At 47.3% G+C, this 26,922-nt stretch overlaps 1 protein-coding gene across 1 annotated transcript in view; it reads left to right on the top strand.

Moving 5' to 3' along the window:
- LOC143986870 (uncharacterized) overlaps positions 1-26,922 on the top strand; it is a 377,747-nt gene that overhangs the window by 52,379 nt on the left and 298,446 nt on the right. The window contains exons 7-12 of the mRNA XM_077485277.1: positions 14,596-14,629; positions 23,900-24,027; positions 24,155-24,286; positions 24,373-24,496; positions 24,613-24,710; positions 25,937-26,075. Coding sequence (XP_077341403.1) covers positions 14,596-14,629; positions 23,900-24,027; positions 24,155-24,286; positions 24,373-24,496; positions 24,613-24,710; positions 25,937-26,075 — 655 coding nt within the window. The remainder of the gene's footprint in view (positions 1-14,595; positions 14,630-23,899; positions 24,028-24,154; positions 24,287-24,372; positions 24,497-24,612; positions 24,711-25,936; positions 26,076-26,922) is intronic.

Raw genomic sequence — 26,922 nt, 5'->3', positions numbered from 1 at the left:
ATCTGAAGGAAAAAATCAGCAGAAAATCTGATAGTGTGTATGGGGCTTTCCAACTCCATCTCGTCCTCTCCCCTTCCTCTTTCTGTTGGGGTACCCCAAGGTTCTGTCCTTGGGCCCCTCCTATTCTTGCGCTATACCTCTTCCCTGGGCCAGTTGATAAGCTCCCATGGTTTCCAATACCACCTCTATGCCGACGACACCCAGATCTATCTCTCCACTCCTCAACTCACCCCCTCAATTTCCTCACAGATCTCCAACTTACTGAATGACATATCAGTATGGATGTCACAACACTTCCTCAATCTTTCTAGAAACTGAGCTTGTTATATTTCCTCCTTCACAATCCCACCCCCCCCCCCCCCCCCCCCACGTGACTTCAACATTAATATCAACAACACAACCATTGGTCCCTCCACACATGCCAGGGTCCTGGGTGTAATCCTTGACTCTGATCTCTCCTTCAGCCCCCATATCCAATCACTGGCTAAATCACCTCCGCAACATCTCCAGAATTTGACCCTTCCTGACTAATGACACCACAAAACAACTCTTTCACTCCTTGATTATTTCCCGCCTTGACTACTGCAACTCTCTCTTTAATGCTGCCCCTCTCTGCCAATCCCTTCGCTGGCTTCCCCTACCCCACCGTGTAAAATTCAAAATGCTAACCATAACATACAAGGCCATCCACAACATCGCCCCCATCTACATCACCAACCTCATCTGCAGATTTCGCCCAAATCGTCCCCTCCGCTCCTCTCAGGACTTCCTGCTTTCTAGCTCCCTTGTTACCTCCTCTCATGCTCGCCTTCAAGACTTCTCCAGAGCCTCTCCCATCCTCTGGAACTCCCTGCCCCAGTCTGTCCGATCAGCCCCTACCCTGTCCACCTTTAGGAGTTCCCTGAAAACTCATTTATTCAGGGAAGCCTATCCCACACCCACCTAACTGTCCCCAAGCCACCCCCATCAAATCATTCTCTGCAGCTATTACCTTTTGTACCACCATCCCCTCCCTTTAGAATGTAAGCTCTACGAGCAGGGCCCTCCTGTACCTTTTGTATTGTACTGTAATTGTGTTGTCCCCCCATACATTGTAAAGCGCTGCATAAACTGTTGGTGCTATATAAATTGTGAATAATAATAATAATACACTCATGTGAGGGTATTTGCACATACAGACACTGGTGGAAGACCATTGCATACAAGAACCTTCCCGTGGACGCGACGGATCTGTATCTGTTTGCTCTTTTAAGGATGTTTGTTTATGCCTCACCAGGGAACTGGCCACTCCCTCGCGACTGCGTTTAAACTCCTAAGTAAGCAGATCTGTGTACTTGGGAACTATAGCATAATCATAAAAAATTATGGCCCACTGGGCCATAATTTGGTATGGCTCGCATCATTGGTAGCAGTGGGAATGTGCACACGGTTGTGTTCGAAACCATGTGCTTGCTGCATGGTTTTGCACACCACAGTCTGCACAAGTCATTACTGCATTTCTATTTTGAATATATGCATGTGTGTCATTGGTTCTTTTGAATGAATACAAGTGTCTGGCTGATTCTGAAGCCACTACCCTCTTTTGTTATCCATGTGTTTAGTATAAATAAAAGCAGCTTGGCTATTTTGCTCAGGTTTTTATACTGAGTTTGAGGTGATACCAGCATCCTTTTGTGTTACTTGGAGAGAAAGAAAGGCGCGCTTTCCTGGCATTATATAAGAGAGCTTTTTGTGCTTTTAAGAGCAAAGAAATTATATGTTTAAACGTAGAAGCTTAAGTTTTCCCGGACACTATGTACGTAGTGCACCCCTAAACCCTGCACTCTGAATACATTCCAAACAAAGCCCTGTTTATAGAATAATGGTCAGAGCTACAGGGTGACACTGTCTTACCTAGGGATGTTCACCAAAATACAAACATTATGGGGCTTTCTCGTTGTGCCCCATAATGCACTGCGAAATCGCAGTGCTTTGCTGTCTGATGATTGGCCAAGCATGCACTATGACCCGCAGGCTTTTGTCAATCACAGCACCGTCAGCAAAGAGAGCCATAATTGGCCAAAGGCAGGGTGCCTTTGGCCAATTATGGTTCAGGGGGTTAAGTCCACGCCCCACACTATATAAGGCTGTCTGCACATTGGCCCTGTGTAGTGTGTTGCTGGCATTGACTGAGAGAGAGTGTCATTTAATTTAGATTGAGCAGGCAGGCGATTTAGCTAGCTCCAGTGTATTTAGTATATATATACATCCATATTTGTGTGTGTGTGTGTGTGTGTGTGTGTGTGTGTATATATATGTACACACATACACTGTATTCAGTTTAGCTAGATCTGACTGCAGTCCGTTCCTGGTGTACTGTCTCTAATATACTTCAGGCAGGCAGATGATTTAGTTAGCTGCAGTGTATTTAATATATATATATATATATATATATATATATATAAAATTTACTGCATACAGTTTAGCTATATCTCACTGCAGGCTGTTCCTGGTGTATTGTTTCTAATATACTTCTGGCAGGCACGTGATTCAGTGAGCTGCAGCGCATTAAATATATATAGTCTCCTAAATATATATATCCACTGCATTCCAGTCTAGCCAAGCCTATATCTGACTGCAGGCCATTCCTGGTGTACATTTTCAAATATACATTCAGGCAGGCAGGCGATTCAGTGATCTGCAGTGCATTAAATATATATATATATATATATATATATATACAGTCTCCTAAATATATATATAATATATCCACGGCATTCTAGTCTAGCCAAGCCTATATCTGACTGCAGGCCATTCCTGGTGTACGTTTTCAAATACACTTTCAGGCAAGCACGCAGGTTATTCAGTGATCTGCAGTGCATTAAATATATATACAGTCTCTTACATATATATATTCACTGCATTCCAGTCTAGCCAAGCGTATTTCTGACTGCAGGCCATTCCTGGTGTATGTTTTCAAATACACTTTCAGGCAGGCAGGTGATTCAGTGATCTGCAGTGCATTAAATATATATACAGTTTCCTGCATATATATATATCCACTGCATTCCAGTCCAGCCAAGCCTATATCTGACTGTAGGCCTTTCCTGTTGTACGTTTTCAAATATACTTTCAGGCCGGCAGGGGATTCAGTGATCTGCAGTGCATTAAATATATATATATAAATATATATATATATATATATATATATATATATATATATATATATATATATCTCCACTGCATTCTAGTCTAGCCAAGCCTATATCTGACTGCAGGCTATTCCTGGTGTACTTTTTCTAGTAAACTTCAGGTGATGTTTTGCTAATTAAATTTTACAGCATGTGTGGAAGGCCACCAAGGAGAGGCAGATGCTCACAGGCCACTAAAAGAGGGCAAGCAGGCTCTGTGTCTACAGCCAACAGTGCTGGTCATGGACACGGTGCATCCTCAGGCCGTGGGGCACGCTTGTCCTTTTTTTCGGCAGCTGGCCGCGTTGATCCACATCATGCAGAAGAGTTGTTAGAGTGGATAACTAAGCCGTCCTCATCCTCTGTCACCCAGGCTCAGAGTAGTTTGTTTGCCTGTCATTGCAGCTGCCAAAGTGGTCTATTCCATCGGCTCAATGTCATCAGTCACTCCTTCCCTAGCCCCACCATCATGCGCGGAGGTGTCCCCCGAACTGTTCGACAACAGTGTCGGGTACATGATGCAGGAGGATGTGCAGCGTTTTGAAGGCTCCGATGATGGTACAAAGGTTGAGGAAGGCCGTAACGTGAGCCCAGAGAGAGGGGGTGCCCAAGAAGGACAAGAAACTGACAGTCATGTTCCCCCAGCTGCAGCATACTGCCAAGTTTGCTCCAGTGACGAGGAGGGAGAGGATGATGAGGTCACTGACTCTACATGGGTGCCTGATAGAAGAGAGGAGGAGGCACATCTCCAACGGGGCAGGATGCCCTCCAGGGGCCAGTTTAAGGGCAGCCACCTGACTGCATCACACTGCAGAGCTCCGCACGTGCAGGGCACTGCTGACTCCCCGCGTATTTTGAAAAGTTCTTTGGTGTGGGCCTTTTTTGATACGTGTGCAGCAGATTGCACCATTGCTATTTGCAACATGTGTCTGAAGTGTATCAAGCGTGGCCAAAGCAGCAGCCGATTGGGCACCACATGCTTGACCAGACATATGTCGACCTCCCATGCAGTCTATTGGCAACAGTACTTAAAAGACCCACACCAAAGAACAAGGTTGACCTCTCCTTGCTCATCATTAGGGATGAGCCGAACACCCCCCCCCCCCGGTTTGGTTCACACCAGAGCTTTCGAACAGACCGAAAATTTGTGCGAACTTTAGAACCCCATTGAAGTCTGTGGGACTCAAACGTTCGAAATAAAATGTGCTAATTTTAATGGCTAATATGCAAGATATTGTCCTAAAAGGGGTTTGGGGACCTGGCTCCTGCCCCAGAGGACATGGGTCAATGCCAAAATAGTTTTTAAAAACGGCCATTTTTTCGGGAGCACTGATTTTAATGACGATTAAAGTGAAAAAAAAAAGTGAAATATTCCTTTAAATATCGTGCCTGGGGGTGTCTATAGTATGCCTGTGAAGTGCCACGTATTTCCCGTGTTTAGAACAATCCCTGCAGAAAATGACATTTAACAAAAAAAAAGTTATTTAAAAGTGCTTGCGGTTTTAATGTAATATCGGGTTCCGGCAATATGGATGAAAATCATTGAGAAAAATGGCATGGGTAGCCCCTTTGGGTCTTGTATGGATATTAAGGGGAACCCCGTACCCAAAAAAAAAATACTCAGATCAGCAGTATACAGGCGGTGCAAACAAGACAGGGACTGTGTAGGTTTGTTGTTTTAAGTAGAATCTGTTTGTAATTTTGAACTGGTACATTTTGAAAGTGTAGCTCCAGTCAAAAAATCTATTTTTAAGCTTTTTGGAAAACATGGGAAGGGTTATCACCCCTGTATAATTTTTTTTGCCGTCCGTCTTTTTTCATCTCACTTTCTGTTGTCTCCTTCCGTTTGCAAGTAGGAGACGTTTGTAAGTTGGATGTTTGAAAGTAGGGGCCTGCCCTATATGCTCTGCAGAAATGGCATAACAAGGTGTTGGTGTTGCCACAACACTGTAAGCCTTCAAAGTGACTCTTGGTGGGCGCTGGAGCGCCCTGCTGTGAACAGTTATATCAATTATTGTAATTACATGCCATTGTTGAACAGTGGTAGAAAAATTGGGCCTTTGGTGGTTGTGGTGGTGGTGCTGGGGCAACAACACTATAATTCCTCACAGTTACTCTCGGTGGGCACAAGAACGGGCCCTGCTGTGAAATATTATATCAAGAATTGTAATTACATGTCCCTGTTAAACAGGGGCTGAAAAATTGGGCCTTAGGCACTGCTTGCTGGTGCCACAACATTGCAACCTCTTCCATATACTCTATTTGGAGTGCAGGAATGAGCCCTGCTGCAAAGCATTGCATCAAAAATTGTAATTACGCACCCCTGTTAAACAGGGGCTGAAAAATTGGGCTGGTGGCATCACCCAGAACCAAAAATGTTCTTTCAAGTCATCAGCGGGATCATTGAGGAGGAAGAGGATAGTCAGTCAACATAACAGGACAGTCACTCAGCATCAGCATAGGCAGTCTTGAAGGGATGTGACATTTCAAAAAAAATTATTCGGTTACATCAGCTTCAGGTGCTTGGTAGCTGTGGGTGATCCAAGACTGATTCATCTTGATGAAGGTCAGTCAATCAACCGAGCCGGTGGACAGGCAAACCCTGTGATCGGTTACAAAGCCACCAGCAGCACTGAAAGTGCGTTCCGAAAGAACGCTGGATGCAGGACAGGCCAGTAGCTCAATTGCATACTGTGCAAGCTCTGGCCAGTGATCCATCCTCAAGACCCAGTAAGCCAGAGGATTTTAGGTTCGAAAGGTGTCCAAGTCTGACCTTGCCCCTAGGTATTCCTGCACCATGTAAATGAGACGCTGGCGATGGTTGCTGGAACCGATCATACCTTGGGGCTGCGGACTAAAAAATTGTCTTAACGCATCGGTCAGACGGCCACCTTCTCCACCGCTCCTTCTGACTGATGCCTCGGCAACACGTCCAGGACCAGGAGTTTGTAACCTCCCAGTCTCTGGGAACGCGTTGCACAGACCTTTCGGCAAGGCCTCCCGGAGATGTCTCATCCTCTGCTCCCTCTGCGACGGCAAGATAAGGTCCGCAACCTTACCCTTGTACCATGGATCAAGGAGAGTGGCCAGCCAGTAATGGTCCCACGCCTTGATCCGAAGAATACGAGGATCCTTCCGCAGGCTTTGCAGGATCAGGGAGGCCATGTGGCGTAGGTTAGCTGAGCCATTCGATCCGGAGTCCTCTGGGTCACTAAGGACAACATGCCACGTACAAGTCCACAGGTTTCTTGGGACTGTAAATCATCCCTACAAGACTGCTGATGCTGAGTGCCAGGCTCCACTTCCATCCTGACACAATCATCCTCCTCCTCCTCCTTGTTCTCTTCCTGTGTGATGGGTGGGACAGCAGGAACACTGTCTGGATAAAGGGGGCCTTGAGAGGCAAGGAAGTCCTCCTCTTCCTGCCTCTGTTCTGCCTCAAGTGCCCTGTCCATTATTCCACGCAGAGTATGCTCCAACAGGTGGACAAGAGGTACAGTGTCACTGATGCATTCACTGTCACTGCTCACCATCCTTGTGGCCTCCTCAAATGGTGACAGGACAGCGCATGCATCCCTGATCATGCCCCACTGTCGTGAGAAAAAGCCAATCACCCCTGACCCTGTCCTGGTGCCGTAGTCGCACAGATACTCATTGATGGCCCTCTGCTGCATGTGCAGCTGCTGCAGCATGGCCAACGTTGAGTTCCCCCTGGTGGGCATGTCACATATAAGGCGGTTCTTGGGCAGGTTCAACTCCTTTTGGAGCTCAGCCAGCCGAGCACTGGCATTAAATGATCGGCGGAAATGCACACAGACTTTCCTGGCCTGCTTCAGGACATCCTGTAAGCCAGGGTACCTGCCCAAGAACCACTGCTCCCCCAGGTTAAGGATGTGAGCCACACAGGGCACATGGGTCAGTTGTCCCTGTCGGAGGGCAGAGAAAAGGTTGGTGCCATTGTCGCAAACCACCATTCCTGGCTTAAGCTGGTGTGGCTTCAAACACCTCTCGGCCTGCCCCTGCAGAGCTGACAAAATATCTGTCCCAATGTGGCTCATGTCCCCCAAACAAACCAGCGCAAGCACGGCATGGCATCTTTTTGCCTGCGTATTGGCGTAGCCCCTTGAACGCCTATGGAGCACCACTGGTTCCGAAGACATAGCACTGGAAGAGGCCATGGAGGAAGAAGAAGAGGAGGGGGTGGAGGAGAGAGGTGTGTCACAACCAGTAGTAACATTTTGGAGGTGTGGTGGCGGAACAAGCTCCAACACTACTGCACCTTGTCCTGCATCCTTCCCAGCTGCCAGAAGAGTGACCCAATGTGCCGTGAAAGACAGGTAACGTCCCTGTCCATGCCTGCTGGACCATGAGTCAGCGGTAATATGCACCTTACTGCTGACCGCCCTGTCCAGCGAGGCAAGGACATTGCCTTCCACATGCCGGTAGAGAGCCGGGATCGCCTTCCGTGAGAAAAAGTGGCCTTTGGGGACCTGCCACTGAGGAACCGCACATTGCACAAACTCACGGAAGGGGGCCAAGTCTACCAACTGAAAAGGCAGAAGTTGAAGTTCTAGCAATTTAGCCAAGCTAGCATTCAACGGCTGGGCATGTGGATGTCTGGGAGTGAACTTCTTTCTCCGGTCCAGCAACTGGGGCAGGGAAATTTGCCTGCTACAATCGAACATGGGTGTACTGCTAGCAGAACCCACAAGCACTTGGCTGTGACACACCTAATTCTACACCTTCATTCCTCTCAGTGCAGGTTTCAGAGAGGACTGAAGGTCTAGTGGGGTTGGAGATCCCAGCTGATGAGGAGCAAGGAGAGGTCCGCTTTGTTCTTTGGTGTGGGTCTTTACGGTACGCTTGCCAACGAGCTGCATGGCAGGTCAACATATGTCTGGTCAAGCATGTGGTGCCCAAGCGGCTGATGTTTTGGCCACGCGAGATACGCTTGGGACATATGTTGCAAATAGCAGCGGTGCGATCTGATGCACTCGTCTCAAAAAAGGCCCACACCAAAGAACTTTTGGAATAACGCGCAGAGGCAGCGCCCTGCACAGGCGGAGCTCTGCGGTGTGATTCAGTCGGTGTGCTGCCCCTAAGCTGGCCCGGAAGGGCATCCTGCCTCATTGGAGATGTGCTTCCTCCTCCTCTCTCCCACCAGGCACCCACGTGGAGTCAGTGACCTCATCATCCCCTCCCTCTTCATCACTGGAGCAAACCTGGCAGTATGCTGCAGCTTGTGGAACAGGACTGCCAGATTGCTGTCCTTCTTGAGCATCCCCTCTCTCTGCGCTCACGCTACTGCCTTCCTCTAGCTGAATATCATCATCAGAGCCTACAAAACACTGGGCATCCTCCTGGAGCATGTACCCAACACTGTGCTCAAACAGTTCGGGGGACTCCTCAGGAGGTCATGGTGGGTCTAGGGAAGGAGTGACTGATGATGACATTGAGAGGAGGGAAGAGGATGCGTTGGCAGCTGCTTTGCTAGTACCCAGAGCCTGGGTGAGAGAGGATGAGGAGGATGAAGAGGGCTTGGTCATGCACTCTACCAAGTCTTCGGCATGATGCAGCTCAACATGTCCAGCAGCCAAAAATAAGGACAAGCGTGTCCCATGGCCACGTGCTGATGATGATGCACCGCGTCCACGACCAGCACTGTTGTCTCTAGACACAGAGCCTGCTTGCCCTCTTTTATTGGCATGTGACTGTCTGCCTCTCCTTGTTGGCCTTCCAGACATAGTAATGGCCTGCAGGGAGATGGGAAAACCAGCAATTGGGTAGTGTATATTGTGCTGGAGGCACACAATACCCACTAACTCCTGCAGATGCCTGTATGACAGAACACCAGCAATAAAGGGTAGATACAGGTGTATACTGCGCTGGAAGCACACAACACCCACTAACTCCTGCAGGTGGCTGTATTAGAGAACACTAGCAATAAAGGGTAGATACAGGTGTATACTGTGCTGTGCTGGAGGCACACAACACCCACTAGCTCCTGCAGATGGCTCTATTAGAGAACAGCAATAAAGGGCATATACAGGTTTATACTGTGCTGGAAGCACACAACACCCACTAACTCCTGCAGATGGCTGTATCAGAGAACTCCAGCAATAAAGGGTAGATACAGGTGTATACTGTGCTGTGCTGGAGGCACACAACACCCACTAACTCCTAGAGATGCCTTTATTATAGATCACCAGCAATAAAGGGTAGATACAGGTGTATACTGTGCTGCGCTGGAGGCACACAACACCCACTAACTCCTGTAGATGGCTGTATTAGAGTACAACAGCAATAAAGGGTAGATACAGGTGTATACTGCGCTTGAGGCACACAACACCCACTAACTCCTGCAGATGGCTGTATTAGAGAACTCCAGCAATAAAGGGTAGGTACAGGTGTATATTGTGCTGTGCTGGAGGCACACAACACCCACTAACTCCTGAAGATGCCTTTATTATAGAACACCAGCAATAAAGGGTAGATACAGGTGTATACTGCGCTGGAGGCACACAACACCCACTAACTCCTGCAGATGGCTCTATTAGAGAACAGCAATAAAGGGTAGACACAGGTGTATACTGCGCTGGGGCACACGACACCCACTAACTCCTGCAGATGGCTGTATTAGAGAACACCAGCAATAAAGGGTAGATACAGGTGTATATTGTGCTGTGCTGGAGGCAAACGACACCCACCAACTCCTGCAGATGGCTCTATTGGAGAACAGCAATAAAGGGTAAGTACAGGTGTATATTGTGCTGTGCTGGAGGCACACAACACCCACTAACTCCTGCAGATGGCTCTATTAGAGTACAGCAATAAAGGGTAGACACAGGTTTATACTGCGCTGGAGGCACACGACACCCACTAACTTCTGCAGATGGCTGTATTAGATAACACCAGCAATAAAGGGTAGATACAGGCGTATATTGCACTGAGCTGGAGGCACACAACACCCACTAACTCCTGCAGATGGCTGTATTAGAGAACAGCAATAAAGGGTAGACACATGTGTATACTGCGCTGGAGGCACACAACACCCACTAACTCCTGTAGATAGCTAGAGAACAGCAATAAAGGGTAGATCCAGGCGTATACTGCGCTGGAGGCACACAACACCCACTAACTCCTGCAGATGGCTCTATTAGAGAACAGCAATAAAGGGTAGATACAGGTATATACTGCGCTGAAGCCACACAACACCCACTAACTCCTGCTGGCGGCCTTATATAGTGTGGGGCGTGTGCTTAACCCCCCTGAGCTATAATTGGCCACAGGCATCCCGCCTGTGGCCAATTATGGCTCTCCTCGCTGCCGATGCTGTGATTGGCCAAGCATACAGGGTCACAGTGCATGCTTGGCCAATCATGAGCCAGCAATGCACTGCAATGGTGCAGTGCATTGTGGGCCGTGAGCGCCACATGAATTTGGCGTGAACGGCCCGCAGAGTTCTGGCTTTGCCGAACGGGCGAACAGCCGGTGTTCGAGTCGAACGTGAGTTCGTCTCGAACACCAAGCTCATCCCTACTCCTCACCAGCTGGGATCTCCCCACTATACCTTCAGTGCTCTCAGAAACCTGCACTGAGAGGAATGAAGGTGTAGAATTAGGTGTGTCAAGTACTTGCAGGCAATCTGCTATCGCTACACCAACATTTCATTGTAGCAGGCAAATTTTCCTACCCCAATTGCTAACCCATCGAAAGAGATTTGGTCCCAGCCATACACCTGGTCAGCGGCTGAATGCTAGTTTGGCTAAATTGCTAGCACTCCAACTGCTGCCTTTTCAGCTGGTAGACTCTGCCCCCATTTCGTGAATTTGTGAAATGTACGGTACCTCAGTGGCAGGTTCCCAAATGCCATTTATTTTTACAGAAGGCCATTCTGGCTCTCTACCAGCATGTGGAAGGCAATTTCTTGGCCTCGTTGGACAGGGCGGTCAGTGGTAAGGTGCATATTACCGCTGACTCATGGTCCAGCAGGCATGGACAGGGAGGTTATCTTTCCTTCGCAGCGCACTGGGTAACTCTGCTGGCAGCTGGGAAAGATTCAGGACAGGGTGCAGTATTGTTGGAGCTTGTTCCGCCACCACGACTCCAAAATGCTAGTAGTAGTGGTTCTGCCACAACTCTCTCCTCCTCCCCCTCCTCTTCTTCTTTTATGGCCTCTTCCTCTGCAGATTTGTCCTCGGAACCAGCGGTGCTCCATAGGCATTCAAGGGGCTATGTAAGCACTCAGGCAAAAAGATGCCATGCGGTGCTTGAGTTGGTCTGCTTAGGGAACAGGAGCCACACTGGGGCAGAGATTCTGTCAGCTCTGCAGGGGCAGACTCATATTTGTTTAATGCCATGCCAGCTTCAGCCAGGAATGGTGATTTGCACCAGTGGCACTAACCTCCTCTCTGCCCTCTGACAAGGACAATTTAGAACAGAACAGAGTCTCTCAAGGGTAGAGGGCTAGGAGCGAGTTCAAAAGATAGATTGCAAAAATGAAAGTCTTTAGAGAAAATCCTTAGAATAGAAACCGTTTCACAACTGGATTTAACAAGCCCCGGATAGACCTCTCTCACTAGGCCTAGCAGCCGGTGGGGTGCTCGACAAAGTCTCTGCCACAGACTTGCAATATACACTTGAGTGTTACTGAGGGAAGTAGATAAATTTAAAGAACATACGGTACCAGTATCTCTCAGCCGATCCGGCGATATCGTATGAGTGTTGATCCAGGTTGCGTCCTTCAACTAAGCCTCCAGGCTCCTTCAGAGAAACCAGCCTTGCACACGGTCTTCTCCTGAAAGAGTCCTCATCTGGGGTTCTTCAGTTGCTGGGCCTCTCCCTTCAGATGAGATGGCACCGGACCACCCTCGGATCAGTAGGCCCTGAAATTCCCTCAGGATGTATGGTTCCGCACCCCAGGCCAGGAGTGCCATGGGGCTGGGTCAGGAGGACCACCAGAACAGACAGAAAATAATCTGCCCGCCAACATAGCGTCGGTACCTTAAATACCACCCCCCCAGAATGCACAGCAGGAAAACACTCTCACTGGGCTGGTTCCCAGAGAATAGTGGCATTCAATGCACCCAGCTAGACTGAGTTTCTACTCTTGCCGGCGGTCAAGGAGAACCCAGTGCAACCCAGCTGGACTGGTACTGAGACCAGAAATTTTGAGAAATATTCCCGATACCCAACTGTGGCTTCAGGCAAATTAACTTTTAAAAAACCATAGTGCCTGCTCGTCAGGAGCCAGCACTACATAATGTATAACATATTGTATAAGATAAAACAGATAGGAATATATAGTATCAGAATGATGTAATGTAAAACATAGAGTATATAGTGCAGGGGTCGGAAGTATGTAATGTACAACATAGAGTATATAGTGCAGGGGTCAGGAGTATGTAATGTAGAGCATAGAGCATATAGTGCTGGGATTAGGACTATGTAATGTACAATATAGAGTATATCGTGCAGGGGTCAGGAGTATGTAGTGTACAACAGAGTATATAGTGTAGGGGTCAGGAGAATATAATGTACAATATGAATATATTACCCCTCTAACACCTCAAAGTGGGTATGGCACTCCAGAGGCAAGGGGCGGTCCAGTATTTCACCCCAGGGCTTAGTACATGGCCTAAATACAGGAACCAAGAGAGGATATTGGGCGCCGGTCACTGTCTTTTTAAAATGTTATTACAAAACGGTTCAGGAGGTGATGGCTGGGGTCCCAGATACCGTAGCAGATCACTTACAGATTCTCCTGATCAATGTCCAATCTCAAAGTGTCAGAACATTTAAAGTGGTTATAAACCCTTACAAAGCACTTTGACCTACAGGTAAGGCTAGATGAAGGCTTACCTGTAGGTCCCAGAAATATCTCCTAAACCTACATGGTTTAGGAGATATTTACAAAAAGACAGACACCTCTGTCTACGGTGCATGCGCCGTAGACAGTGGCACGCAGGCGCACTGGGAATGCCGCTGCTAACGGTGATATGCTGTTAGTGGCGGCTCCTGTGCGCATGCACGGGAGTGACGTCATCACTGCTCAGGCGCTGTGAGTGGCCAGAGCAGTGATGTATAAGAGAAACTAAGAAAAAATGATTTTTTTTTTCAAAATGTTCGGTCTTTTTTATTTGTAGCTCAAAAAATAAAAAACCCCAGTGGTGATTAACTGCTTGCCGACCGGCCGCCGCAGTTATACTGCGGCAGGTTGGCTCCCCAGGGCGAGCCATCGTAGCTCTGCGTCGGCCGCTTTAAGACCACTAGGGGAAGCGCAGGGGGCTGCGGCGTGACCACTGAGCCAATGCGCATGCCCGCCGGTCGCAGTGTCCGCCGGGCACCCACTATTGCTCTGCGTAGAGACAGAATGGAGGTCTGTCAATGTAAATAGACAAATCTCTGTTATATCAGGGGTGAGGAGAGCGATCTGTTGTTCCTAATGCTTAGGAAAAACAATCGGTCTCCCCCCAGGCAGTTCCACCCCCCCCCCCCCACAGTTAGAATCACTCCCTAGGACACACATTTAACCCCTTGATCGCCCCCTAGTTTTAACCCCTTCCTTGCCAATGACATTTATATAGCAATCAGTGGCTATTTTTGTCAATGGTCCCAAAAAAAGTGTCAAAAGTGCCTGCAATGTCGCAGTCCCGATAAAAATCATAGATCGTTGCCATTACTAGTAAAAAAAATAATAATAATAATAATAAAAATGCCATAAATCTATCCCCTATTTTGTAGACTCTATAACCTTTGCGCAAACCAATCAATACACACTTTTTTTTTACCAAAAATATATAGAAGAATATATTTCAGCCTAAACTGAGGAAGAATTTTTTATTTTTTTTAAATTGGGGATATTTATTATAGCAAAAAGTATAAAATATTGTTGTTGTTTTTTTTCAAAATTGACACAATTTTTTTTGTTTATAGCGCAAAGAATAAAAATCGCAGAGGTAATCAAATACCACCAAAAGAAAGCTCTAATTGTGGCAAAAAATAGAACTTAAATTTTCTTTTGTTTAACGTCACACGACCGCGCAATTGTCAGTTTAAATGAAGCAGCGCCGCATTGCAAAAAATGGCCCGGTCATTAAGAGGCCAAATCTCCAGGGCTTAAGTGGTTAAATACCACCAAAAGAAAGCTCTGTTTGTGTGAAACAAATGATAAAAATGTCATATGGGTACAATGTTGTACGAAAAGGGGGTTGAAAGCGGTTACTGTGAGACATTTCTTGGGGCTGCAGTTCCTATAAACTCCACAAGGTGGTGATCTCACTTTTACCCAGACAGGAAGTCTCTATGAAATATAGACAGGAAGTGATGTTTGGTCGACAGGAAGTGATGTTTGGTCGACAGGAAATGATGTGTGGTCGACAGGAAGTAATATCTGGTCGACAGAAAGTGATGTGGCAGGAGATAGAGAGGAGACGGTGCTGGAAGTGGCAGTAGAGGAGGTAATAAGATCTTATTTTCTATTTACACCCAGTAACCCCCCGTCATGTCCGTCCTCTTCCTCCATAGTCACTGTGATGTCTTTTATCTCCAGCAGATGATGATACCCACATATATAGCGTGGAAATGTAGAATATCCCTGTATATTACAATGAGGGAATTTCTGGTCTGTACCACAAGGGGAGTTATTGATGTCAGTAAATGCCGGTTCCAGACATTGTATGTGGGGGGAATGAAACGATAACCACTTCCGATCCATCTACCATCATTATACGACGGTATTTTGACGTTGAATACCATTGTTTAGGGCTGAAACGATTAATAATGAAAATAGCTGTCAACGATTTTCATTATCGATTAGTTGGTCTTCACCTTCCTCCCTGCCAGTCCATTAGATCCCTTCCATGTACAAGGCGACGGCGTCTGTGCCGTATGTGATCAGGCACGTCCACGCCTCTCCTCCTCACTGACGTCAGCTCCCCCCATGCTATTCTCAGCCCCGCCCACTGCTGCCTCGAGGGAATGAGGCGGGAAGCAGCCATGAGAGCCGAGCTGCACACTGTGAAGATAAGGTAGCAGCTAATGGCTATGGTTATACAGAATACTCATCAGTAGTAGTACAGTACAAATCATTTCTTTGACAAGTGCCCCAGTATTTCTGGGGGGGGGATGTGCCCCATTATTGGTGTTCCGGGGTGGTGGGTGGAATAGTGCTCCATCATTGGTTTCTCTGGGAGGGGGGAGAATGCCCCATTGGTGTTCCTGGGAGGGGGAGAATAGTGCCCCATCATTGGTGTTCCCGGGAGGAATAGTGCCCCATCATTGGTGTTCCCGGGTGGAATAGTGCCCCATCATTGGTGTTCCCGGGTGGAATAGTGCCCCATCATTGGTGTTCCCGGGTGGAATAGTGCTCCATCATTGGTTTCCCTGGGAAGGGGGATAATGCCCCTTGGTGTTCCTGGGAGGGGGAGAATAGTGCCCCATCATTGGTGTTCCCGGGAAGAATAGTATCCCATCACCGGTGTTTCTGGGTGGAATAGTGCCTCATTATTGGTGTTCCCGGGAGGAATAGTGCCCCATCATTGGTGTTCCCGGGAGTAATAGTGCCCCATCATTGGTGTTCCCGGGAGGAATAGTGCCCCATCATTGGTGTTCCCGGGAGGAATAGTGCCCCATCATTGGTGTTCCCGGGAGGAATAGTGCCCCATCATTGGTGTTCCCGAGAGGAATAGTGCCCCATCATTGGTGTTCCCGGGAGGAATAGTGCCCCATCATTGGTGTTCCCGGGAGGAATAGTGCCCCATCATTGGTGTTCCCGAGTGGAATAGTGCCCCATCATTGGTGTTCCCGGGTGGAATAGTGCCCCATCATTGGTGTTCCCGGGTGGAATAGTGCCCCATCATTGGTGTTCCCGGGTGGAATAGTGCCCCATCATTGGTGTTCCCGGGTGGAATAGTGCCCCATCATTGGTGTTCCCGGGTGGAATAGTGCCCCATCATTGGTGTTCCCGGGTGGAATAGTGCCCCATCATTGGTGTTCCCGGGTGGAATAGTGCCCCATCATTGGTGTTCCCGGGTGGAATAGTGCCCCATCATTGGTGTTCCCGGGTGGAATAGTGCCCCATCATTGGTGTTCCCGGGTGGAATAGTGCCCCATCATTGGTGTTCCCAGGTGGAATAGTGCCCCATCATTGGTGTTCCCGGGAGGAATAGTGCCCCATCATTGGTGTTCCCGGGAGGAATAGTGCCCCATCATTGGTGTTCCCAGGTGGAATAGTGCCCCATCATTGGTGTTCCCGGGTGGAATAGTGCCCCATCATTGGTGTTCCCGGGTGGAATAGTGTCCCATCATTGGTGTTCCCGGGTGGAATAGTGTCCCATCATTGGTGTTCCCGGGTGGAATAGTGCCCCATCACTTGTGTTCTCGGGAGGAATAGTGCCCCATAATTTTCATTATTACTTTAACCACTTAAGCTTTCTTTTGCTTTCTTTTGGTGGTATTTGATCACCTCTGCGGTTTTTATTTTTTGCGCTATAAACAAAAAAAGCGACAATTTTGAAAAGAATGCATTATTTTTTACTTTTTGCTATAATAAATATCCCCCAAAAATATCTAAAAAAAAATTTCTTTTCCCCTCAGTTTAGGCAGATACGTATTCTTCTACATATTTTTGGTAAAAAAAAAAAATCGCAATAAGCGTTAAAGTTATAGCGCAAAAGTTATAGCGTTTACAAAATAGGGGATAGTTTTATGGCATTTTTATTTTTTACTAGTAATGGCGGCGATCTGCGATTTTTTTAATTTTTTTCCGTGAACACGTCGGACAATTTTGACACATTTTTGGGACCATTGTCATTTTTACAGCGATCAATGCTATAAAATTGCACTGATTACTGTAAAAATGACACTGGCAGTAAAGGGGTTAACCACTAGGGGGCTAGGGAGGGGTTAAGTGTGTCCTGGGGAGTGATTCTAACTGTTGGGGGGCGTGGCTACGAACAACACTTCTCTGATCATAGCTCCCGATCACAGGGAGCAGAGATCAGTGATGCTGTCACTAGGCAGAACGGGGAGATGCTTGTTTACATTAGCATCTCCCCGTTCTTCAGCTCTGTGAGACGACCGCGGGTATCCCCGCAGCGATCGAGTCTGCGGGACCCGCAATATGACTCACGGAGCTTCCAGCAGGGTCGCGCGCGTGCCGCCATCGGCGCGTACGTGATCACACAGCGGCAAATTCAAAGGGACGTACCTGTACGCCCTTTTGCCCAGCTGTGCCATTCTGCTGATGTATAGGTACATGCGGCGGTCGGCAAGTGGTTAAATAAATGAAAAAATTGCATATTACATTTTTTTTTTTTTAGGATTTTATCTGATTAATCGATTCATCGAAACAATAATCGCCCAACTAATCGATTTATGAAAATAATCGTTAGTTGCAGCCCTACCATTGTTATAGCGGCAGATAGCTTGCATCACTCCGGTGTTATTAAATGCGGCTGTCAGTAGCGGCGGAGACGATCCCATCCTTTCCCCTCAGAGGCATGAAGTCGAGCGAGGGAAAGATGGCCCCCCACTCGACTCCATACCATTTGGGTGACGGAAGCGATACACCTGTTTTTCAAAGTAATTTTCTAGCAAAAAAAAAAAAAGATTTTCACTTGTAAACACCAAGTGTAAAAAAAATAGGCCCGATCCTTAAAGTGGAGGGCCACCCTGAAAACAAAAAAATATTAAAAATTACAAAAAAATCTAAAAAAAAAAAAAAAAAAAAAGGAAAAAAAAATTTTTTTTTTACTTACCAGAAATGCCTGTTGCTAGGCACATAATCCTAATCTTCCTCTTCCTCCTCCGCAGAGATCTTCTGTCGCGGCGTCTTCTGGGTAATGAGTCGCGCTGTGTTCTGGGAACTGTGTGTTCCAGAACACAGCGCGTCCCATTCAGAAAGTGCTGCGGGACTCGCGCATACGCAGTAGGAAACGGGCAGTGAAGCCATAAGGCTCCACTGCCTGTTTCCCTTACAGGGAATGGCGGCGCCGGGAACCGAGAGCCGAGGGACGGCTCGGCCTCGGGCGGCCGACATCGCGGGCGCCTTGGACAGGTAAGTGTGTTTATTAAGTCAGCAGCTGCAGTGTTTGCAGCTGCTGACTTTTTTTTTTTTAAACGGCCCTCCTCTTTAAAGCGTAGTTCCACCCAAAAATTGAACTTCCGCTTTAAGCACTCCTCGCCTCCTTACATGCCACATTTGGCATGTCGTTTTTTTTGGGGGGCGACTTCCTGTCCCACTTCCTCCTTTCGCCTTAGGTGGCCCCTCCCTCTAGGCGATCTCCTGGGACACGCGACAGGTCCCAGGAGATCGCCTGTCCACTCCGGGAGCGCAGCGCGTCTCACGCATGAGATGTGCGTGCCCGGCCTCGAAGCCGTAAACTGTCACTGCCAGGTGCTCAGAGTGGCAATGGAGGCGCTGGCAGAGAGGAGGGGCAGAGGAGCGACACCCCCCGTTTGGCCACATTGCTGGACCATGGAACAGGTAAGTGTCTGTTTAATAAAAGTCAGAAACTACACTTTTTTTTAGCTGCTGACTTTTAATAAACACAAAAAGCCTGGAACTCCCCTTTAAGTAGTTAAAGGTCGGGATTAGGGGAGATTTCTGTAAGATTTTACACAGGAATGATCAGCGCCCCCCTCCAGAGACACTATGATGAGTCTCACAACAGGAGTCTACTAGGGACTGGATTTTGGGGGGGATGAGATAGGAACCTGGAGTGGGGGGGGGGGGGGGGTTTATCATAAAGCCATCAAGATGGGAATCAAAATGGATTTTTCAGCTGAATACAATTGCTCCGGCTGGAATGAATATTGATATTGAGCTGTTTGCTTTTGATTCATCTGTGCTATGCATTTTTATAGTGTTTTTATATAATTTTACCAGTTATTGATGATTATATATAAAGTTTTGTATGAATTTAGTGATAAATGATGATATAGAAGTTTAATTCTGGGCTGTAAATGGTTAAGGAATCTGGGCGGGGGTAGGAGAGCTTTTTAGGACCTCTTCACCTGCCTATAGCCCTCCTTGACAAATATTGATGCCTTCCAATCCAAACATGTCGGATGTCACCGGGTTAGGAGTAGTGATGGCCGAACAGTTCGCCCGGTGGTCGTTTCGCTGCGAATTTCGGCTGTTCACGGTCCGCCCGTTCGGCGGACTATTGGCGCCGTTCGCCCGGCGAACTTCCGTGTTTTTACTGTGTAAAAGAACTTTGACCTGATGACACATCCATCATGGGGTACAGGACAGCCAATTGAGACATTACAGCACATGGACACTTGGACATTCCCCCTAACTTATAAATACACCCGATCCGGCGGCCATTTTACATTCTTTCTTCTGTCACTATAGGGAGAGGTTGCTGTGTGGAGCAGGGAGAGATTACAGTGACCCAAATCGCTATTCCGGTTCGCGAACTATCGGCCGCGTTCGCGAAATGTCCCGTCGGAAGTTCATCCATCACTAGTTAGGAGAGGCGCTCTCTCTGGTTACATCTAAGCAGTATCTGGCCCAATCATTCACCAGAGTATCTGCGGCCGGGACCCTGATGGTGGATTAGCTCTTCTGCTCCTTAAACAGAGTTCCGCCAGAAAAAAAAAACATAGGTCAGCAGCTACAAATACTGCAGCTGCTGACTTTTAAAATAAGGAAACTTACCTGTCCGTGGTGACCGCAATGTCCTCATCCGATGCCATGGCATCCGTCAGCTCCGGGTGGAGGCGCTGGCATCTTTAGTAACGGAATCAGGAAGTGAAGCTTTGCAGCTTCACAGCCTGGTTCCATACTGCGCATGTGAGTCATGCTGCGTGTTCTGAATGGTCCCTGCTGTCTTATGGGACCTGTGTGTCTCCCAGAAGACAGTGGTGGGGCTGAGGAGGGGCCGGACATGGTGTAGTTCACCGCAGATTCGCTGGAAGTGGGAGCAAATACCTGGATTAAACAGTTATCTGCTCCCCCCTGAAAGGGGACAAATGTGACACCGGAGGGGGGTAGGAACTGGATCAGCAGAAGATCTATTTCTGGGTGGAACTCTGCTTTAAGACAGTATTCCCCATTTACTGCTATAGAGACGTCTATTGGTTAACAGGCACCGCAAACTCTGTGGGACTACAGAGCCCAGCGCACCCATCATCTACAGCCTGGGGGTTTTCTGAGTAAGTGCTGCCAGGTTACCCCAGGTGTTGTCTGACACTTTATCAGAACGTTTTATTGGAACTATCGTGTTGTGAATTCAGATATTTTGTCCATAGTGCAAGAGCTGCCCGAATATTTATTATTTGTAGATTAACCCCTTCAGGGTCAGAACATTTCTCCATTTACGGGGCCGGAACGTTCTCTTCATTTTGGAGATAAGTTATAGTAATATCATGGTCCTCTAAACAAACCGCACTGACAATAAATAGACAAGACAATGACCACCTTGACCATACATGGCCTACAAAGGGCAAATATTACACTACACAGGCAGCCAATGGGCAAATATTACACTATGCAGCCAAAAGGGGTCAGGAGTATGGAGCATAGAGCCCCTTACATTGCTGGTTCCATCATTAATGTCAGAAGGAGGAAAATACTGATGGCTCTGAGCAGAGGAGTAACTAGAACCTTCAGGTCCCTGGTGAAAGAAACCATGAAGAATCCCCCTGGTCCCATGGCCCTTTCCATTGGTCTGGGGACTCTTTCCACTGATTCCGTGGCCCTTTACTTCTGCAGTGGGACCCTTTTCTGCTGTCATTGGCTCCCCCCCCAATCGCACGCTCAGGACTCTCCTTTACCAATCGCACGCACAGGACTCGCCTCCGCCGATTGTACACACACGGCCCACCTCCACCGATCTTGCACACACAGGGCTCACCTTCACCAATCGCACGCACAGGACTCACCTCCGCTGAATGCACACACAGGGCTCCTAGCTGATCACACACAGAGGGCTTACCTCCACTGATCGCTTCTTGCTGTGCTCAGCAAGGTGCTTTGCTCTCTGTGACCCCAAATCTGGAACATTGCAGGCACTAAAGATCCCAAGTGATGACAAAGGGTGGAATGAGGTACAGGAATGGGGGGGGAAGGGTGTCTGATGTTGGAGGCTGCTGTTCCCGCGTTGGGAGCAGATCAGGGACAGGAAGGGAGCACTGCAAGGAGGGGGCTCTGCAAATGCTAAATGTGCTGCACACCCTGTTCTCAGCAATCCTACTTGGTGATCAATGGGGGAGCCTCCACTGATCCTGGGACTTTCTACTCCGGTAGCAGGACCCTTTCCTTCTGTCTTGGTGCCCTCCTGGTGTTGGCGGAATGCTAGTGCCCGGTGGCAGGAGCGGCCTTTGCGACCATGGTAGGGTCTCTGAGGAGGTAGTGGGACTAAAGGACTGCAAGCCTCTGAGGGTTTACTTCATATGAAAGACTCTATGACCCCTGAGGAGGAAGTGTAGCTGAAGGACTTTGGGGGTCTCTTAGGAAGTGATAGGGCTGACCAACTCTGAGAGGTTAGTGGGGCTGAAGGGCTGTGGGGGCCTCTGAGGGGGTAGTCAGGCTGCAATGCTCTGAGGTAAGATGGGGCTTTAGGGCTCATAGGGGTCTCTGATGGTCCTCCCACCCCACCGCCACTTAATTTTATGACGTTCTTAACCTCCTCGCGCCCGCCCTATAGCCGAATGACGGCCGTAGAGCAGGCGCGTTCGTCCGGGCGGTCGTCCCTGGACGGCCTGATGTTTACTTCCGCAATGCGCGCCGCCGCGGGCGCGCATCGCGGAAGTTCTGTGTTCGCCGTGTCCCCCGGGGACAGGCAAACACAGATCGCTGTAAACGGCCAATCACAGCGGCCGTTTACAGCGTGATCGGCGTGTCCAATGGGAGATGATCTCATATGTAAACATATGAGATCATCTCGCAGCGCCGCTCTCCTTCCTCGCACAGACAGTGCGAGAGGGGAGAGATGAACGGCTGCAGCGGCAGCCGTTCTGATTGTGGAAAAAAAATAAATTAAAAAAATGAAATAAAAAGTGCCATCCGCCCCCAGCAGTGCCATCCGCCCCCAGCAGTGCCATCTGCCCCAGTGCCATCCACCCCAGTGCTACCTGCCCCCAGTGCCATCCACCCCAGTGCTACCTGCCCCTAGTGCCATCCACCCCAGTGCTACCTGCCCCTAGTGCCATCCACCCCAGTGCCACCTGCCCCCAGTGCCATCCACCCCAGTGCCACCTGCCGTCAGTGCCACCTGCCGTCAGTGCCACGTGTCATCAGTGCCACATAGTGCCATCTGTCATCAGTGCCACGTATCAGTGCCATTTGTCATCAGTGCCACCTGTCAGTGTCACGTGCCATCTGTTGTCAGTGTCACGTGTCATCAATGCCACTTATCAGTGCCATCTGTCATCAGTGTCACGCGTCATCGGTGCCATGTATTAGTGCCATCTGTCATCGGTGGCACATATTAGTGCCACGTATTAGTGCCATCTGTCATCGGTGCCACGTTTCAGTGCCACGTGTCATCAGTGCCACGTATTAGTGCCACGTGTCATCAGTGCCACGTATTAGTGCCACGTGTCATCAGTGCCACATATTAGTGCCATCTGTCATCAGTGCCACATATTAGTGCCATCTGTCATCAGTGCCACCTGTCATCATTGCCACGTATCAGTGCCATCTGTCATCAGTGTCACGTGTCATTGTCCTGGTGCTTCAAAAGTGTAATAAATAGTCAACAAGTTAGATGTGTAATTTATGTTCCTAGAACACATGATGGCGCTCCCTGCATGTTGGACCTCTCTATGTGGCCAGGCTGTGAAAAAGTCCCACACATGTGGTATTGTAATACTCAGGAGGAGTAGCAGAATTTTTTGGGGGGTGTCATTTGTGGTATACACATGCCACGTGAGAGAAATAACCTATTACAATGACAATTTTGTGGAGAAAAAAAAAAAAATGAAAAATCTTAATTTTGCAAAGAATTGTGGGAAAAAAATGACAACATCAAAAAGCTCACTATACCTCTTACTAAATACATTGGAATGTCTACTTTCCAAAAAGGGGTCATTTGGGGGGTATTTGTACTTTCCTGGCTTGTTCGGGTCACAAGAAGCGAGATCGGCCACCAGTACATCAGATGTGATCAATTTTGTGCGATTCGCACCACAGCTTGTAGACTCTATAACTTTCACAAAGACCAAATAATATCCACTAATTTGGGTTATTTTTACCAAAGACATGTAGCAGTATAAATTGTGGCCAAAATTTATGAAGAAAAATTAATAATTTGCATAATTCTGTCACAGAAACAAAGAAATATGCGTTTTTTTTCAAAATTTTCGGTCTTTTTTCATTTATAGCGCAAAAAATAAAAACCCCAGAGGTGATCAAATACCACCAAAAGAAAGCTCTATTTGTGGGAAAAAAAGGACAAAAAATTCATTTGGGTACAGTGTTGCATGACTGAGTATTTGTCATTCAAATTGTGAGAGCACCGAAAGCTGAAAATTGGTCTGGGCAGGAAGGTGTTTAAGTGCCCCGTAAGCAAGTGGTTAAAGAATTCTTGCCAGCAAGAGAAGGGCCTTCACCTCACCTTCTCACTGATCAAGAAATATGTTGCAGACACAAAATAGACAGGGCATGGGGGCAGTAGTCCTTAAATGTACATCAACCCCCCTATTACCCCCCTCACATCCGCATCCTATTATTGTGTGACCAATACCATCCAAATAATTCTTACTTTCATTTCCCAAAGTCATCTGCCGACAGGAGACCTGTATAGTTCAAATGACGGCACCAATGAGGATGGAGGAGGACCGGAGTCACATGACTGAGAAGATATTAAACCTCACCCTGGAGATCATCTACCTGCTGACTGGAGAGGTGAGGAGGATTCTGGGAGGTCACATGACATCACTCTTATCTCTATTAATAAAACACAGACCTGACCGGAGAGGTGAGGAGGATTCTGGGATTCTAACATGATATTCCTATTGGTTCCCCAATACAGAGATTTCCTCTGAAGTCAGGTAATCATATGACCATCACAGTGCCTCCATGTGACTCCCTAAAACCTGAGAGACACAACATGCAGAAGATTCTAGAAATCACCAAGAGGATGATGGAGCTGCTGACAGGAGAGGTGAGCGGTGCTGGGAATTCTGGGACATTATCCAGTAACAGACAAGGGATGTGTCTGGATGGTGACTGTATCATTGTGTGTGTCAGGTTCCTATAAGGTGTCAGGATGTCACTGTCTATTTCTCCATGGAGGAGTGGGAGTATTTAGAAGGACACAAGGATCTCTACAAGGACGTCATGATGGACAATCAGCCGCCCCTCACATCACCGGGTAAGAGGAGACTTTATTGTAAAGGAGAGAGCAGTACGGAGGCTCCACCTAGATCCCCCATCATCTGATAAACACATAGAAACAATGTATTCAGTCAGTGTGTGTGTTTCCTACAGATGGATCCAGTAATGGGAACCCACCAGAGAGATGTCCCCGTCCTCTGTATTCCCGGGATTCCACACAGGAAGGTCACACCATCCCTCACCATCATCAGGTAGATGAGAAACAATCACTGATAGTATCATTAGGATCTGTACATTATCTGCATTAAAAAGGGGGGTATTATATGTGACGCTAACTATAATGAAGCTACATGTGTATACTCAAAAAATCATAATAAAAATAGTTAAAATGCAAAAATAATAATAACACAGTGCATATAAATACAGTACATAGAAATGTGCAAATAATGGCAGACAATAAAGTGCATAGAAATATCCGTATTAAAGTGCAAAAAAATGTATATCAATATACTAAATAACACCATTATCGACATCTAGACTCCTTCCCTGACGCGTTGATATGTGACGCAACACGTCAGGGAGGAGTCTAGATGTCGATCGTCACTTCTGGTCGCGGCCGAGACCGGAAGCACCAGTATTTACATCTTTATTTCAACTTTTAAATGTAAGTGTGGATATTTCTTATTAATAAAGTGATTTAACGTTACTACACATTGGCGGCTCCCTACTATTTTGTATATGAAACCGGAGTGTGGATAGTGGATGAACTGAGTCTGGGTCCCGGAGGTGTACTGTTAAGAGGTGGAAGATTATTTACCAACTACCCCCTAAGCGGCATCCGGTCCATAGGGACCTTTAGTAGAGGTGAGAGGCTGGGGGAAATAAGGGGTGCACGCTAAGCACTGAAGCCTGGAAGAAGGATGTAGATTGCACGGTGTAATATTTAGCCGTTTGGATGTATTGCACATCATTTGAGTGGACTATTTTTTGTATTTACACATTTCACTGGATATATATATTTTTTATTGATCTATTTTTTGATCTCTGAAGAATTATTTTATTTGGCATGATCATTGTTGTTTTGTGCACCATTTTGCACTATTTGCATGGATTGATTGCTTGATGTTATTTAGTATATTGATATACATTTTTTTGCACTTTAATACGGATATTTCTATGCACTTTATTGTCTGCCATTATTTGCACATTTCTATGTACTGTATTTATATGCACTGTGTTATTATTATTTTTGCATTTTAACTATTTATATTATGGTTTTTTGAGTATACACATGTAGCTTCATTATAGTTAGCGCCACATATAATACCCCCCTTTTTTTATGCTTGAGTTTAGAGAACACTTTGTTATGTGAGCAGCTTTCTAGAATATTTATTTAGTCCTTCTGGCAAGGTTGTGCGCAACAGTATTCATTTATTTTACATTATCTGCATTGATGTCATTTTTATTCTATATTCAGAGTGGAAACCTGAGAGATTCTAAAGTTGAGGTTAAAGCAGAAGAAGAGAGCTATGTGATGGCTGATCAGCAGTCTATGGAGGAGGATGGAATAACGGGGACATTTATAGAGGAGGACACTCCTACAGAGATCAGCACAGGTGGGTCATTAACACCAAATACATTCCTCCACCCATACTGCTCACTGATTGGTCCAGAGTAGGGCGGGGACTGGGTGATATCAGCCTATAATCCCCTGGTCACTTTCCTGAGCTGTGTTCCCCGTCCTGTATTCATCTCGGATGATCTTCCTTCTCTGTGCTGCAGACACAATCCATCTATCTAGACTGGATTTATTGGGATTATGGGGTTCAGCTGGCATGGAAATTCCACTATACGCTGCGTGTAATCCATGTCTCCTGCGCTAATAAAGCGCCCTTTCAGCTTCTTGGTATAATGCGTCTTAGTAAACCCCTGTTTTCCGTATGTATGGCCACCATCCTCAGATCCTTAGCTCAACAGGCCCACTTGCCGATAAAGGGAGCAATCTTTATTTATATAACAATAGAGCTTGTTAGCTTCACAATCGGCCAATCAAGCACAGGCATTCCTTCAAACAGAAGGCGTTATACAAATCTCAACCAATGAACAATGACTAGGGGAGTCTATGGACATGTCTGGGCAGGAGCAGTGTGTATGATTTCCCGCCCCTTGTCTATGTAAGCCGTCATCTTCAGCTAGACAAAGAAAACCACATGGCTGGCCTTGAAATCATGAACACTGTGCACACAACGCACACAAAGACTCTGGTTTTTACCATTGGCGTGAATCCTTATTCTGCATTGTTCAGAGAAAAACACATACCCCGAATTATACTACCATTCCTGAGGATGGGAGATTATCTGCAGGAACACGCCATAGCCTCCCTACGCGTTGATTAGACACACGAGCGTACATCCCCCCCCATAACCGATAATGTCTTTGCAGTGTGAACCCATCCCCCCCAGA

This window comes from Lithobates pipiens, unplaced genomic scaffold (assembly GCF_037356315.1).
Source record: "Lithobates pipiens isolate NorthernLeopardFrog02 unplaced genomic scaffold, aLitPip1_a1.2 Scaffold_18, whole genome shotgun sequence".
Taxonomy (NCBI): domain Eukaryota; kingdom Metazoa; phylum Chordata; class Amphibia; order Anura; family Ranidae; genus Lithobates; species Lithobates pipiens.
The sequence above is the reverse complement of the archived record's forward strand: the minus strand, read 5'-3'. Positions and strand labels throughout refer to the sequence as shown.